General features: G+C 25.2%; 1 protein-coding gene across 2 annotated transcripts in view; it reads left to right on the forward strand.

Annotated features, from left to right (window-relative positions):
- LOC132930430 (neuropeptide F receptor-like) overlaps positions 1-16,764 on the forward strand; it is a 60,643-nt gene extending 43,879 nt beyond the window's left edge. For both annotated transcript variants that reach the window (XM_060996304.1, XM_060996305.1), the window contains exons 2-5: positions 9,991-10,172; positions 13,008-13,415; positions 14,399-14,651; positions 15,570-16,764. In XM_060996304.1, the coding sequence (XP_060852287.1) occupies positions 10,020-10,172; positions 13,008-13,415; positions 14,399-14,651; positions 15,570-15,931 (1,176 nt within the window). In that variant the 5' untranslated portion in view covers positions 9,991-10,019 and the 3' untranslated portion in view covers positions 15,932-16,764. The remainder of the gene's footprint in view (positions 1-9,990; positions 10,173-13,007; positions 13,416-14,398; positions 14,652-15,569) is intronic.
- The last annotated feature ends 381 nt before the right edge of the window (positions 16,765-17,145 follow it).

Raw genomic sequence — 17,145 nt, forward strand, 5'->3', positions numbered from 1 at the left:
AAATAATTCATAAAAAGGCCATACCATTATGCCATGTCTAAAAAATTAAAAATCTATAATATGTGCGGTTAAATGTTAATCATTAATGATTTACAAAAAATAAAGTAAAATCTATTAAGCGGAAACTTGTGTGAAAACTAAGTGCATTACGTATACATTTTTGTTTTTCTAAATTATATTATATTTACTTTTAACAATCTGAAGTACAAAATTTACATAATTTTCAACCAGAAACCATTCTCAATATTAATGATTGTATTAATTTAGTTCTATAGTGTTTCTAATATAAGAGTTTTAAAGACAAATTTAATGCACATCGTTATAAAACCAATACATTCATCACTCTGCTCAAAATCTAAAGTTTGTTTTAAGTAAGAATCTCAGCTTAACAGTAAAAGTAATAGAACTATGACATGATAAAACTATTGTAATAATTTTGCTTGAAAAAGTATCAAAGCCGGTGAAATAAATAGTAATATTGAAAAATACCTTATTGAGTTACCAAAATAATAAACTTTTTGTCAGCATCTACAAATTTAAATGGGTAAAATTTCTATTATTTTAATTTTTTGGGTAATATCTATAATAATCATTTATCTATGAATATATCATTTTATGCGTGCATAATTCTCGATTTAATTATTAATTAAAGCAAATATTAGTAAAACAAAGTTTATCAGTTATATTTTCAATTAAAACTCACATATCATTAATTCAATACAAATAATTTAATAATTAAAACAAATTTGTTTAATTGACTATCAATACTCAATACACTAACGAGTACAGTTTTTATAGAATATGGAATAACTGCACGAGTTTGATATATATATAGCGTATTACCTCTTATTTATTGCAAGAGTTAAATAACATCATTTATCGTTATTTTATTATCAGGGTTAAATCATAAGGTTTTAATATTGAAAATGTCCTATTCTTGGTGCATATTTTCGTCACGTCATGTTTTAACAGTTTTAATTTTAGCCCTGACGCTCGCAGTTTACACGTAATATAATCAATTACTCTTTTATAATCTAATTTTTCCTCGTGGCAAATATTACTTCTACTTAAATTGTTAAAATACATAATTTAATTTTAATATATTAATAATAAATCATTATGTGTAGTAAATATTATTTACTATTTAGTTCGGATCAAAAGTAATTTATTATATTAAATTGATTAATTTCAATTGTTGAAAGTGATTCAAACATATGCAACAATTTACACAAAAATATACAGTTCAGGAAATTATCAATTTCAGAAAATTATAAGTATATTTACACTATGTTACGTACAATATAGTTTAACTATGAAAATATTGAAAATATTTACATACAAATTAAAATATATCATTACAATTTCACTATTTTAATCATTATAAATGTACTACACACCACAGAGCTAAATATTAAAAATATTTTTTAACATTTTTAAAATTATTCTTTATATTGGTCTGTGTAAAACCATTATTAAAATTTAAAATTAATGCATATAGGTGTATGTTATCCAAACTACCTTCTAATAATAAACATCCATTTTAGTTTTGTATATAAAACTATTGGTGTGAATGTAATTCGTTTAAAATACTATGGACATTGACATAGATGTCACACCCACTTACATTCGTGTCAACTAATATTGTTTTTGACAGCACACATTTTTTCAAAATAAAAAAGTATATTAACGTCATTTTGTACATCACTGTGAACGAATAGTTAATTCAAAATTATATTGTTTTTTTTCATCTGTGTATATAGATTAATGGAGATGAACTTGATGATTTTTATTATCTTATTTTTCATATTTTAATTATTTAATATTTGCTTATATGCATTTTTTAAACCTGTCATTCGTCAAAGTTATATCGACGAAATAAAAGAAAAAACAATATTATGTTATAAAACTTGAAGTATTAATACCGTTTAATATTAAACAATGTTAACATTCAAACGATTATTATAACTATTATTATTTTCACCAGTATTACGCTTTTTACTACTTTTTGTAAATTATTTATAATTATAAAATTAATGTAGCTACTTGGAAATGTCAAAAACCATAGAATTAAACATTGTTCAAAATTACACATTTTATATAGGGTCGAATCGCATATTTTGTATTATTATCATCATCATTATATATTGATCCTATAAACATTGTATATTCACAGAATCTTTCATAAAAGCTACTTTGAAATTCATAAAACTAATATTTAAAATATAAAATTATGTACTAGATTTAATATTTCAGTATTCGAAATTATTTTAAATAAATTTCTTAGGTGAAATACTTTGCTTATTTTTAATAAGTAATTGTTAATTAGTTATTTCTAGTAATAGTTTATTAGTTATAATCTTAATCAATGACTACATTCACATTTAAAAGATCACAAAATTATTTAAAACTAGACTCACTATTAATTTAAAGTTTAAACATTTAGTATAATACTTTCGATGTTTAAATAAAATAATAGTTGGGTCATGATCAACTCTGAACCCAAATATAATATTCGAAATCGTTTAAAATATCTAATAAAATTTAATTTGTTATATTTTTAATGTTTAAAATAATCTGATCTTTTTTTATAAAAATGTATATAGCAATTTAGTAACATAAATACATTTTTATAATATAATTATATATATTTAATACATTTTTTTAAATTCTAAAACATATTCTTAACTTTAATTCTAAATATTTTGAATTGATTGAATTTGAAAGGTGTATACTAAACAGTACGTGCGTTTGATAACTTCCACTAGGAAATGGCTGAATAAATTTGTAAATATAGACTACCTATGTTTGTTCGTTATCATTTTCCATGTAAACATCGTCTACTTAGTGATCACCATTTAGTGAATTAGCTACCGGTGACCACATTTTATATTGAAGTAAATGATGAGGTTGAAAAGTTCGAAGATAAAAAAAAATATATCCAGACCTCAGTCAAATAGCTATCATGCGCTAACAAAACTTTTAAAACAAAAGAAAATGATGGATCAATTTTTGACCAAAAATAATGCATCCATTTATCAACATAACTTGTCGGATTATAAAGGTAGTAAAATACAGTGACCACCAATTATAAAATAACCGTCATGGGGATACCTGAGAGTGAGGATGATCAACAACACACAATGCGCTCAAAAATAACAAATAACTTATAGGACATATATATTTTATGAAGGTATGAAACGTCATATTTTATTTTTTTACAAATGTTGAAAACTTATGTTTAAATTTGTTTGTTTACGTCATGTTTTAATGAATTGTTAGTATAATTGTTTTAATGGAACAAATTATTATTATCTCTGACACAATTTAAACATCAGATAAAATGTTATGTTTATTAATAATTCCACCATATATTTAAGAAAAAAACATTATTTTTCATACTGAACAGCTCAATATACTAATGCAAATTATAGACTGAACTCTTTTCCATATACGTAATTATAATTCATTAATATAAATTAAGATTAAAATAGGTACCTATGATAGAAACGCATTATTGATTTTAGAATAGAAAACAATAATTCCATATTTTCTAGATATTAGAACAGGAAAGTAAATTTCAATAATGTGTGTTAGTTTTTTCAATTATAATAATATTATATATTTTTCTTTTACAATAACTCGTATTTAATCCGTAACTAAAATTTAAAATAACATAAAATATTAATTTTTTTTTGTTTAGCTTTATCTAGTTATATATTTTAATATACAGTTACGAGTATAATAAAGTTTTTTAATGTTCAGTTATAAGCATAACGAAAAACTAAATTAATAAAGTTAATTAACAATATCACAATATTACATACATATTTTATTAATCAACGACAATAAAATATTATTCCAAAATAAATAAATTTGTTTAATCATAAAATAGTTTGCGGATCAATATATGAATCATGTATAAACCACATGATTCTAATAATTGAAATATTTGCCAAGTATTTGTAAAATACGAAGGTATATAAATTATTTGAAAAATTATTTGACCTAGTTTATTATATAGGGCCTGAAAATTAACCCTTTAAAATATTTCAGGCATTAAACTAATATCACTAATGATTTAAATAAAAACAAAAAAATGTCTTGACCTAAAATGATCTTAGAGTTTATAATTTTTAAATAGGCTCACTGGTGATTTTTTTTTACTTTCAATAAAAAAAATCTGATAATTGTAATCGTATACTATGTACTTAATACTATAATAAGATACTCAGTAAAGTACCTTGGTGTTGAACTAGTAAAAAACCTACATGGAAATTCCTAGTCAACAAAAAACTAACTCTGTACTATAAACTATAACAGAATAAAAACTCTCCAAACCTTAGTAAACCACAAATCGACACTTAAAATAAAATCTTCACTCCTTCTGTATACACAAAAACAATCCGATCATTTATGCATGTCTAGTAGTGCGTCAGCCTCTCCCATAAACCTCAAAAAATCCAAACCATCTAAAATAAATTCTTATGGATAAGTTTAAATTGCTCCTTGGTCATAATCAGGGCACGGAAGTTCTAGTAATTCATATAAAAATGTACTGCACATAATAATTGTCTTATTATATTATATTTTATTAATCATTTATCTACTTATGCATATAATACCAATATAATGTATACATTTAATCTATAGCTTGTAATAACATGTTGTGCGTTGAAAATTAGAAATATTTAGACATAATAAATAAATAAAATAAAATTTGTATACACTGAACATTTTTTTTATATTTTCTTGTTTAAAAACAAGTTGGTGTATAGGAGTTTCTATTTTAATGCATGTTGTTTATTGTTATATTACTTATTAATTCAAAATATAATATAGATACTTACACTATAAAAATATTGAGTATGCTTATTTTGATTTTTAGATTCTGAGTGGAATGATAAATGTATTGTTTTAACAGTAATTAGTTTTTTTTACTTATTTATTGTTGTGTCTTACATCACTTTTCAATTAGTAAAAAAGTTAAAATCTTCAACTTTTTTTTGGTAAGAAGTTAATTTAGTTAGTACTATGAAGTCAACAATTAAAGATTCCTAGTACTTTTCTTAATAATTGGCAAAAACGAAATTCTTCCATGAAAATGTGAATATTTAATACTAGGTCCCATAGATGTTCGCAAAAAAACTTAAAAATAAAATTAAAATGAAATTTTTAAGTTGGTACGTGGTCACCTGTATGAAAATTACTGTAAAATGTCAACCAGAAATTCCAGTTACCAAAATTATATCAATAATAGTCAAACCATACGACAATCCCTAGAATCACCTCTGCTATTTACTTTTATTTTCTAATAAAAAGAATAAAAACAATTGTAATAACTAATAACTGAACATATTATAAAACACGAAGAGTTCTATTTTATTATGTGATATATTTAAAGTATAAACCACAAAATTATCGGTTTACTTCATTTACTAACATATATAAGATGAAGTCTATGAACACGAAATAATTGAGCTATTGTCTAAAATTCTTATAATCTATAAGTTCCTACAGATTTTATGTAAGGTAACTATATATCGAGCACTTTAATTTAGATATAATTTATTTATTATTTATTTATATGAGATTATGAAACCGAAAAAATAAAATGATTAATGGAACAAATCTCAAGCTGGTGTTTATAAAATATTATATACAAATCACAACTAAAAAATTATTTAGATGCAATTAATGTTTATCGACGATTCTATTCCTATTTAATAATATTTATATTTAAATAAATATTCGATAAATACTCCAGCATGAAATATCGAAACTATTGTAATAACTATATAATAGATACATATGTCATTTCAATTGATACAATGAAAAAAATATTATATAATACTCGTATGTGTTTAATTCATTAAAAACAGCAGAAAAATCATGTCAAATAATAAATTATATTTATCATCCATCATTCAATGTAATTATTGTTTGGTAATCGAACGCGGTTTTGAATATTTTTAAATTCTTTATACCTATATTATAATTTATTCTATATGGTGTCTAATATTATTATCGTTTAGTCGTATAATGACTTTTTTCTAACTTTATCTGTTTCGTTTCTTTTTCTCACTCGCACCCATCCAATCAATTGAAACCGATGGCACATTTTTGACATGTTTGGAAACACAAAGCTCCGTATCGGAAAACAAACATCGCACGTTGATGATAAGTACCCAGGCCGTTATACCCTGTTAGATTCACGTTTATCGGTTTATAGTTTATACACAATATTATGCATGCATACACAAACACACGCTCAAAACAAAAAAATCCAGGTAAATAGTTTATCATTGGGGCCATAGGTGAGGCAAGTTTTACGGTGGTGGAAAAAGAAAAAGAGAAGCGCCAGGAAAAGTTTCACAATCGATCGTTTCACCCGCATCAGTACGCATTGCATATAATACACCGTATAAAAAGGCGACTTTCTGTAAAGAATATTCAACTGCTTTTTGTTTTATAAAAAATCGGAGCGGATAGGGAATAACAATGGGAATTCGTGTTTTACTTAAACTGTGTTTGAGCCAACAGACTAACTTTGAGTTACGAAACAGTTTCAACTAGGCATTTACGCATTTTTAGGTACCTAACTGTTTTACAATACACCGGTCGAAAAAAAGATGTACAAGTAAAGTACATATCGTATTTACTTAATATTGTATCCAATGTTAAAAATTTGTTTAGAAGTCGTAGTTATAATAGTATGCGTTACCTATTTATATTGTTTTTATAATCTAAGCTGAAGCTGCATATACAATGATTTTGACTATAGTATACGATTATACATGTATATATATATATATTATATAGTATCTATAACCGGCTTGTAAAGATGTTACTATGATAGTTTTAAGATTAGTGATTAGCTAAATAGAGCCAAAGAGTATTAATTATTTTACTTATTTTACAAATATAATCAACTTAAAGAATTTAAAAATGAGTTCTTTTAGAAATCAAAAGTTAACGATTTATATTCTGGATATTATCATGACATTTAAATAGGATAAAAAGTTTAAAAAAAGTTGTATATAGATTTCAAAAGTCTGACAGAGATCTCGAATTCAATTTTGAATATTTTAAAATTAAAGTTACACATTTTAGAAAAATTATCAAGAATAAATTACAAATATTAATACAATTAAAAATTAAATATTCAAACTAAATTAATATTTTAGAATGTTATCATAATTATAAAATAACCATAAATAATTATTAAATGGCCATAATTTATAACCATTAACTAAATTCACTGTACCTATCACAAGAATAGGTTTTTGGTCGTTAATAATTTATTTTCCAGTGATTTATTAAGGAAAACAAATATTTATATATTGTAATTTATTCAACATTTTGGTATTCTTTGGCATTAATATTAATAATTTTATACTCCTAAGTTTTATTTTTATAAATACCTACCACGAATGATTAAACATTATTAATACAATGTTACCTAAAACTTTGATAACTATCAATAAAATAACATAATTTCACAATTTAAAAACAATTGTTATGAATATTTAAAAAGAAAATGTAATCGAATTGCATTTTTAAGTCAACTCAGCTATGATTTGTATACTTAATCTCATAAAATATAAAATTATGAAAAAACCAAAATGAATAAAAATGACGGGAACGGACACTTATTTTGATCTGTTCTGTCTAAGATAATGGTGTATGCATATTTTACGTTTAATGGCAACTATATTATATTAAAAGTGGAATTCGGTTTAGGTGTTTTCTTATCTTTAACACATCTCTATACAATTACTTTTCTAAAAAATATTAATATTTTCAAATTAACCAACTACACTCGATTTCAAATCAATAGATAGTGGTACAACTTGAAACTTTTAGAGTACACTTTAATCTTAATCCATCGTGTTTAATGATTTATTACAGTTTACTTGAAATGTTATTTCAACATTTCTATGTAGTTAGTTTTGAACCACATAGTATTCTTGATCAGTGTTCACATAATATAATAATTTAAGTTTGATCTATTTGTGTACAAGTTATAAATGTATTTCACATCAGTTAGTTATTATGACGGTTAGATGTTTAGATGTATATAAAACACATCGTTTTCTTCTATATACCTAATACCTATGTATATTTAAAAATAGATTTACTTTCAAATAGAAAGTAATAAGGATTTAGCAACCACAGAGTTTTACTTTATGGTTTTAGAAATAGTTAAAAATTAAAAATAATGTGCGGAAAATTATTTAAAAATAGGCATAGTAATTAGTATGGTTATAAAATATCTGGATTATAATATGTTTATCTGATATATAATATTATTTGGTTTGATTCAATGCATATTTTTTTATGTCGTTGTCATGTTTTTCATGTTTTTAACTCTGCGCAACTTATAATAAGCAATTCTATTACTATAATAGTATGATAATATTTTTTAGTGACTTAAAATCAAATTTACATAGATTAATAAAAAAAAATTTTCTTTAGGGTGTTAAGGACGTAATACTTTCTATCTTAGTGTACCTACCTACTATTTCCGACACGTATTAGTTTTGTATATAAGTTCATTAAATCATATACATGCTAAAAAAATATATTTAAAACATTGAAATTATAAAAAAATGATCTTTATTAACATTAAACTTAGTAATCTGTTGACTAATAAAAAATTTAGTCGATTACTATTTATTAAGAAATTACCTCTCAATAGAAGATAATCGTTGATTTTACATTATTCTAAATGTTGTTATTCTATGTTTGTGACATAATGCTCTCAATATTGTTTATTTATTATATATTTATATCATATAATGTTTTTTATAGTTATCTATAAAATAATTTCAATAAGTTATATTTTCTCAATACCTTAATATTTAACATTTATACTTTTGATAAATTTACTGTAATATTAAAAAATGTTATATGTTATGCGTATAAGATGGAAACAACAATATATATATATGTATATATGTGTATATATCTTAGTGTGTGTTAATTTGTTCTCTTAATAACCATTTTTAAACAGTTTATTTTTACCTTTAAAAATATTTCTTGTTTAAAAAAGATTAAAAATGTTCAAGGTTTAATAAATTTAAAGACAACGTTATGATATAATCTCAACTTGAAAGTGACATTTAATTAAATTTTAATATCGAGTATAATCAATCATATTAACAGTTAACACCAACATTAAACGAGTTGTTTAAAAAAATACCTGATTTGACGTTTATTATGGCTTAATATGGAAAGATTTCTATTATTATTGTTTTTAACCTTTAATTTTAGTTAATAACATTTATCTTTAAGTAAAAAAATTTAGATAGATCGTAAAAATATTTTTTTATGTTATTCGCTGTAATTATAATTTGAATATCTATATTATTGTAATTAAATATGTATATTATATATTTATATCATCTTAAAATTAAAATAACTTACGATTCTTGCCAAATAGTACTGTATAATTTGCAAGTATAAAATATTCTAATTATAAAATAACATTCAGACAAATATGTCTCACAGGTAAAAATATTATCGTCTATCAATTACTATTATTTATATTTTAAATATTACCTTTTAAATAAATTTTAAACTGCTTAATCTTAAAACAAAAATATCTATACCAATAATAATCATAATGTAGATATCTAGAATCTAGAACTGGTCATAAAATTATGATTTATTATGAATATAGGGAAAGCATAGTTGAACCAGAATTAAATGAACAATTTCAAAATTTTAACAATTATGAAATACAAAATTACCGTACTTACATACAATATTATACGTTATTACAAATTAGGCATATTAATACTATCACCAAGTAACTTAATTTTTAATATTATAATATAACTAGCATCTAATTTATTAAAAATAATAATATTTTTTTTCTTCCTTTTTTGTATAAATTCTAGAATAAATGTACGATGTACAAATACATTCAATATACAAAATAAAAAAAAGATAGAATAATAATACCAGATTTGATTTATTAATTTTCAGGATTAAAATCTTCATCAAACAATGACTCAATGGTTTGCTCGCTGGATGAAACAATGAGTACATTTATGGAAACCTGTAATGATACAGAAATGAACTCGACATTTAATTTCAGTTTGGAAGAAGTATATTCTATTTTGTTGGAGCATAGACGTGATTCCCGAAATTTAGATAAAAGTACTGAGGTAATTGCGCTGTTTTAAAAAATTATTAAATGAATAATATTATTAGTATCTATTACATAATTTAGTGCTATTTTCTAAATAGTTGTTACCTTAGTTTAGCACTAACAGTTCTTTTACTGTATTTAAATTTTAAACATTTTAAATATTTTAAAACTTATTACTTTTCATAATTATGATTTATTATTTAATTTTAAATGTATTTTATTGTATAATTTAGATTTTGTGTTCATAAAAATTCAATTTAAATTGAAGTTTGTACAATATAATTTAAATTTAGAATTTGATTTGTAATCAAAATACAAATTAGTTGATTTTGAATTAATAATACAATAAGTAGATATAAAAATATTCTGCATAAAATAATGGCATTATTATAATATAATAACTAAATAATTAAAAATATATACATTGCTAAAAATACAATTTATGAAAAATAACGGTATTATATTTCAAAATCTAAATCAGATTAAAAAAAAAAATAACATTTTATAAACTTTTACTTTTCTGTAATATAATACTAAAGTATTCAAGCATCCATAACACTTTGTTTTATTTAATGTTCAGAAAGTATTTGTGAAAAATGATTTACTAACATTTTTTACGTTATTTATAAAAATTGATATAAATTTCCAAAACTTTGAGAATTATAATTTATTATATTAATTGTTAATTGTATTCAAAATTTTGAAATGAGTCTTAGTCATTTTTTATTTACATTTATTTTCTTACTGTTTCTATTATTTACATAAATCACATAGGTATATTATATTCTTAAAGTGGATAATTTATTAATATTAACATTTAAAACTACCTATATTATGAAGTACAAAAAAAAACTGTTTCACCAATAGAAATAACTTTGATAGTATATAAATCAAATGCAACATTTAGAAAAAATATGAAATATATCAATGACAAAAACTTATTTTGTAGCGTCAAACCTTAAAATCTTAAAGTTAAAATATTGTATACTTATTGTAGTATAGACTATTGAGTTTAAACATAATAGTATTAATGTTTTAATTTAAAAATAGGTAATAAATGATGTAAAATAAATTCTGTAAAAGATATTAGTCATTATACTACTAACAAATCTGAATTTTAAAATAGAAAAACTGATATAGTAGTATAATTTTCTAATTAATTTCACATTGTGAGTATAACCATACTGAGTACTTATATAGGTGTTATGTATAGTTTATAGTTGATAATAACATGTTTGACGTAATGATGTAAATATATTATATAGGTAAACAGTATAATAATATATACTTTCAACTTTTATAATAATTAAAATTAATTATTCAATTTCTGGTTGAGTACGAGAAAAATGGTTTTTTATTAAACAATGTTATTTCTGAATATCTTAATTAAATCCAATTAATTGCTTTATAATATATGTCTACTTTTTGGAAAAATAGGTTAGTTACTTTTCAACCAAAAGCTTTAATTAGGCATTACCTACTTAATTTGAATTATTTTATATACTGTGCGTCATATGTAGTAAATATAGTTACAGAAGAATAAGATTAAGATTGACGGACGTTAAATATTTTAAACCCAAAAGTGTATAATTTAATTTGAATGATACGTCATAAATGACACTGATGACATTTATACCTATTTAATATTTAAGTGCTCAAATGTGAACACAGATCCTTATTATTTCTTAGGAATTTTCATAATAATTTCATAATACCTACCTATCTTGTATACTACCTGGTACATCACGACACTGCAGGTTTTTCAGTTACAAATTACGTTGAATTAAAAACGTGTCTTTATGACTACATAATATAATATTGGAAGTTTACTAATATTTGGCTTAAAATGGGGTTGATAACAGCTATATAATATTTATCATATTCAATATAAATTTAGTTACTTAACAATATAAAATCACGTTTTTATACGCTAGTTGTAAAAAAAAACTCAGTTTATGAATTGTTATTCTTTAAGTATATAAATAAGTATAAAGTTTAAAATAAAATAAAAAGCAAGTATTACAATTATTGACATATTAAACCGTAAAATATAAGGGGCAAGATTGATACACAAATCAATATCTGTATAGTTTAAAGTTATCCTGATGATGTGGTGAGTGGAGTATGATGATACAAACTTGATTTTTTACATTAGAATACCCTTAACTGTAAACTTTTAACAAGACAATTTATTTAAATATTTCAAATATCTTAATAAAATTTTTTAATTTTAATGAATAGAGTTTCTGAGTTTATACACTTTTATGCTAAAGATATTTTATCATTAGGTAATAATTATTTTATATAAAACATAAAATATAAATGTAATATTTAGTCTTGTGTTTATTATACTTTGACAATTTTGACAAATTATAAAAAGGTAACTCGGATTTTGTATCAATGTATCGCCACAAGACACTTCTTAAATTGCATAAAAGATTCTATATAAAAATATAGGCATTAAGTATACTCATAATTTTAAAAACCATTATTTGAATACATTAAAAGAAAAAATTGGTGTTAGTGTGTTTGGTAAATCGTCCTGTATACTCCGCCGTGCATATGGAAGATTATCCTTTATAATATTATAATGTAACATATTCATCGCCTGTTATACTTGCTCGAGTAAATGCGCAAAAGTTTCGTAAAACGAAACAAAACATATCATTTATTCGTGCATTCATATTATTTTACCGTCTCACGGGCATAAAATATAATGGAAACGTACGTTAAGTTCATAAGCCGGAATGAATCGAAAACCACCTAAAACATTATTCCAAAACAATAGTGTGTGATGAAACGACGCAGTGATGAATATCTATTGGGTTTTTTTTTATTATTATTATTTCAGACTCTGCTGATAATAGTGTACTTGGGCCTGATGATCGTCGGGCTGTCGGCCAACCTTACCGTGATTTACGTGGTTGCCAGACGTGCTCAGATGCACACTTCCCGGAATCTCTACATCGTCAACTTAGCCGTTTCCGACATGACTCTGTGCTTGGTATGCATGCCGTTCACGCTGACGTCGATATTACGACACCAGTGGACCATGGGCACAGTGTTGTGCAAGCTCGTGCCGCTGTTACAGGGCACCAACATCATGGTGTCGGTGGGCACAATCACGGTGATCGCTATAGATCGATACTGGGTGATCGTCCGCGGATCCGCGCAAAACGAACGGCGCACGGTGTACGTGTCCATAGCTACCGTGTGGTTGTTAGCCGTCTTGACCACGTCGCCTGTTGCTTATTATCAGGTGAATACTAGTTTGACGTTTTACAAAAATAACACGAACATATAGATGATTAAGCGAAGACGTTTGGCCGATCGATAAATTATCGATTAAAATAATTAGCCTAAACATGTATATACATATTATACTGCTGTAGACTTACAAGAACGCCCGCAGAGTACTTGTACGCTTTTGTATGCTGTTGCATTGGGTGCAAAATAAAATTTTTATTTTCTTATTCAAATTATACGTTATATTATGTGCACATTATCAACCATAGAAAAGTAATGCCCACCACAAAGAATTCAATCCAAACTTGTTAATAATTTCTTTTATTTGATGTTCAAACAATTTTTTATTTTTATACTCTATTGTGGCTTTATAGATAATTATTAATTAACCCTAAATTTTACTATTATAATATCGTATTTATATACACCAATAATCAATATATTATAGCGAGCTGCTTGTTAATTTCCGATCTTTCGTGACTCCACCTACATCAGTACAAAGTACGACAGTTTCTCGTGATAGATATTCATTATTTACATTTTGACCATAATCGTGGTTATATAAACTCATAAATTATAAATTAATAATGAAGGAATTTTTATATTAAATTATTTATTTGAAAATTTCAAATAATTAATATATATATTTTTTTAAGTAGTACATTTGCACCACCTGGCGTCCCTGTGCTGGCAGTACCTATACTTAAATTTAAATTTGAAACTTTACGTCTACATAATATGATATTATTATCGAACCGACACCATCAGTTTACGTGAAAAGTTATAATCTGAAAATTACATGTATTATATTAATATCATATTTTTTGGCAGTAAGTATTATATAAAAGTAAAGCCAATACGCACCGCACGTCATTTAGTTCAAAATTCAATCATATCTTTGGAATAAGTATAACTGAAATATTCAAATATACCTTTTTTTATTCTCATATAAATCTATATTATAATACGATCTTACGCCTTTTTTTTCGTTTTCAGGTGGTCGAACCGCTAAAATTCCAACATGTAGTTTTATATGAATCTTGTCGAGAAAAATGGCCTTCGACCGATATCAAAGTGGCGTATAATATAGCAGTAGTGCTCATTCAAGCAGTACTCCCCGCCACTGTTCTTTTGGTGGTTCATATTCGTATTGCAGCATATTTACACGCACACACTGCTTCTCAAAAGGACTCAAGGCGTGCACAGCGAGAACTTCAAAGAAACAAACGGACCACTCTACTCCTTATAGGTATAGTTAATGACAAAATTAAATAAATCATCCGTATACGCAGTATGATTATTTAATATTATTTAAATCATAAATTCAATTTTTCGTAAACAGTTTAAAATCACCACTGGAATAATAAGTTTTTTTCAACCCTGTTCGCATATAATATAATCACATTTAAGAACTTTTCGATAATATTTTAAAAATGTACAACTGACCATCGCTCAAACATCTTACTTTTCGTTTGTCAAATATATTATGAACACTGAAAAACTTTCTATCTAAAAAATATTACAAAGGCCGGTTATACTCTTTATAGTATACTACGTGATGTGGTGTACCTATAGAAAATACATGTTCTTCAAACAAAATTTAGAAATTTCATAGTAATTTTATGTAAATATACGAATGATTGGAAACTTTTTTTTTTGCTTTTATAATATTGTAGCTTTCAAACCAGTGCAATTGACAAAACTAGATTTATCACCACTCGAAATCTATCGTCGTAATTGTGTAACACAGTGGTTCTCAAATTGTGCTCCGCGGAGCCCTAGGGCTCCGCGAGAATAGTCTAGGGGCTCCATGGCTACCTGGGCATATCTGTATTTATTAAATTTAAATTATTATTATATTTCTCAGCTATTATTGTCTCAAATAGACATTTCTGCTTTTTGGGGCTCCGTAATTTTTTTTAGGCACATAAGGGCTCCGCGAATAAAAAATTTTTGAGAATCACTGATGTAACAACTAACAATACAAAGGATATACCTATACCTACATATTATACAATCATACCTACACCAATACACATTTTATTATTATTATATACTATACTAGCTGATCCTGCACAACGTTGCCCGCGACAAAATATAAATCTCTTTTAATGCCCAATTTTTCAAGTTAAATTTAAGATAAGGGTTGAAAAAATCGGTGTTTTAGGAGTGGCGGTCGTCTTTACTGTGAGTTGGCTTCCACTGGCCGTGTTCTCGTTGGCCGCCGACCTGATGACCAAACCGATAACAACTAAACAGCTGTACGTAACTCTGGCGGTTTGCCATCTGACCGCCATGACATCAGCCATCTCAAACCCGATTATTTACGGCTGGATGAACTCCAATATCCGCAACGAGCTGTATCAACTATTCTACGCAAAAATCTTGAGACGGCGACCGGGAAACCGGTCCATGGCGACGGCCACGACAACCATTAGGAACAGAACCCGGCCTTTGATCACGTACAACACTTCGAATTACATGCCTGGAAGTCAAGAGACGTTTTCAAGAGGAGTCACTGTGCTTTAGGCATGGGCTGTGGATGACCACGGCCGTTCCGCCGAAGGGGCAACGTTTCTAGAATTTGTTTTCATTTCTTTTTTTCGAATGTCATCCCATCCTCAATCGCGTTATTGAGGCTATCGATATTAATTTCCAACACGAAAAGTTACATTATTTTACCATTACGATCGTATATATATAAACCAAGAGGTTCTTAACCGGTGATCCATTGTCGTAGATGTCTACTCGAGCTTTTATGGAGTGGCTCTAAATTTTTTTTTAAGATATTGACATTTTTTTAATGATGCAAACTATTTGAAGACTTAGGTTCACCTGCGGTTACGGTATTCATTGTTATAATTCAAATAAAATTATAGCATTTTATAATACTTTTTTAAATTATCATTAAATAATAATCAAAAAAAAAAAAAAAATTGTTTTTATTTGTGGATTCATCACTATACTTTATATTATAATAAAGGGGTGAATAACCCATAAAAAGTTAAGACCAATTATCCACTGATATAATGAAGATATCATGGTTTATAATTAAATTTACCTATACGCAGTATAGGTACATACAAAATGTAACAGAAATAACTTACAAATGTAATTTTAACCAACTATGTAATAACATTAAAATAACTATATATAATTTATTATACCAACAGTTATTACACAGTTGTCAACTAGATAATATAGTGTAAATTCTTTCTGTCACACTTCGTATATAATTAAATAAATACGTTTGTACTGCCATGGCCCATGACTTAGTTGATTGATTAGTGTTTCCTTTTTTTTTTCGTTCAATTTTCAACATAATACTGTCATTTAACGCTTCTTGTAAAATCATAATTAATTCAATTATACGATATATTATTAAAAAAATATAATAACAATTCTATAATTATATTATATTATATTTACATTTTTTTTCATTTTTTTTTTTTTTTTATTGTTATACCGATTATATAATAAATTGTTAAAAGGTGGTACGTATATTATACAGTATACATACGACAATAAAATAAGAAAATGATATTATATTTATTACTTAAAAATAGCTAGTATACATATTCATTTCATAGGGATATGAATCTATAATGTAAATCTTTATTTTATTTCATTAAAAAAATGATCATATAATATCAGAAAGACGTCGTAATAACAATAAACTGGACCGACGAAATCGGTGATTATCGTCAATAAAATCACTCAATACTGCTCAATATGCAAAATAA

This window comes from Rhopalosiphum padi, chromosome 4 (genome assembly GCF_020882245.1).
Source record: "Rhopalosiphum padi isolate XX-2018 chromosome 4, ASM2088224v1, whole genome shotgun sequence".
In the NCBI taxonomy this organism is placed as follows: Eukaryota; Metazoa; Arthropoda; class Insecta; order Hemiptera; family Aphididae; genus Rhopalosiphum; species Rhopalosiphum padi.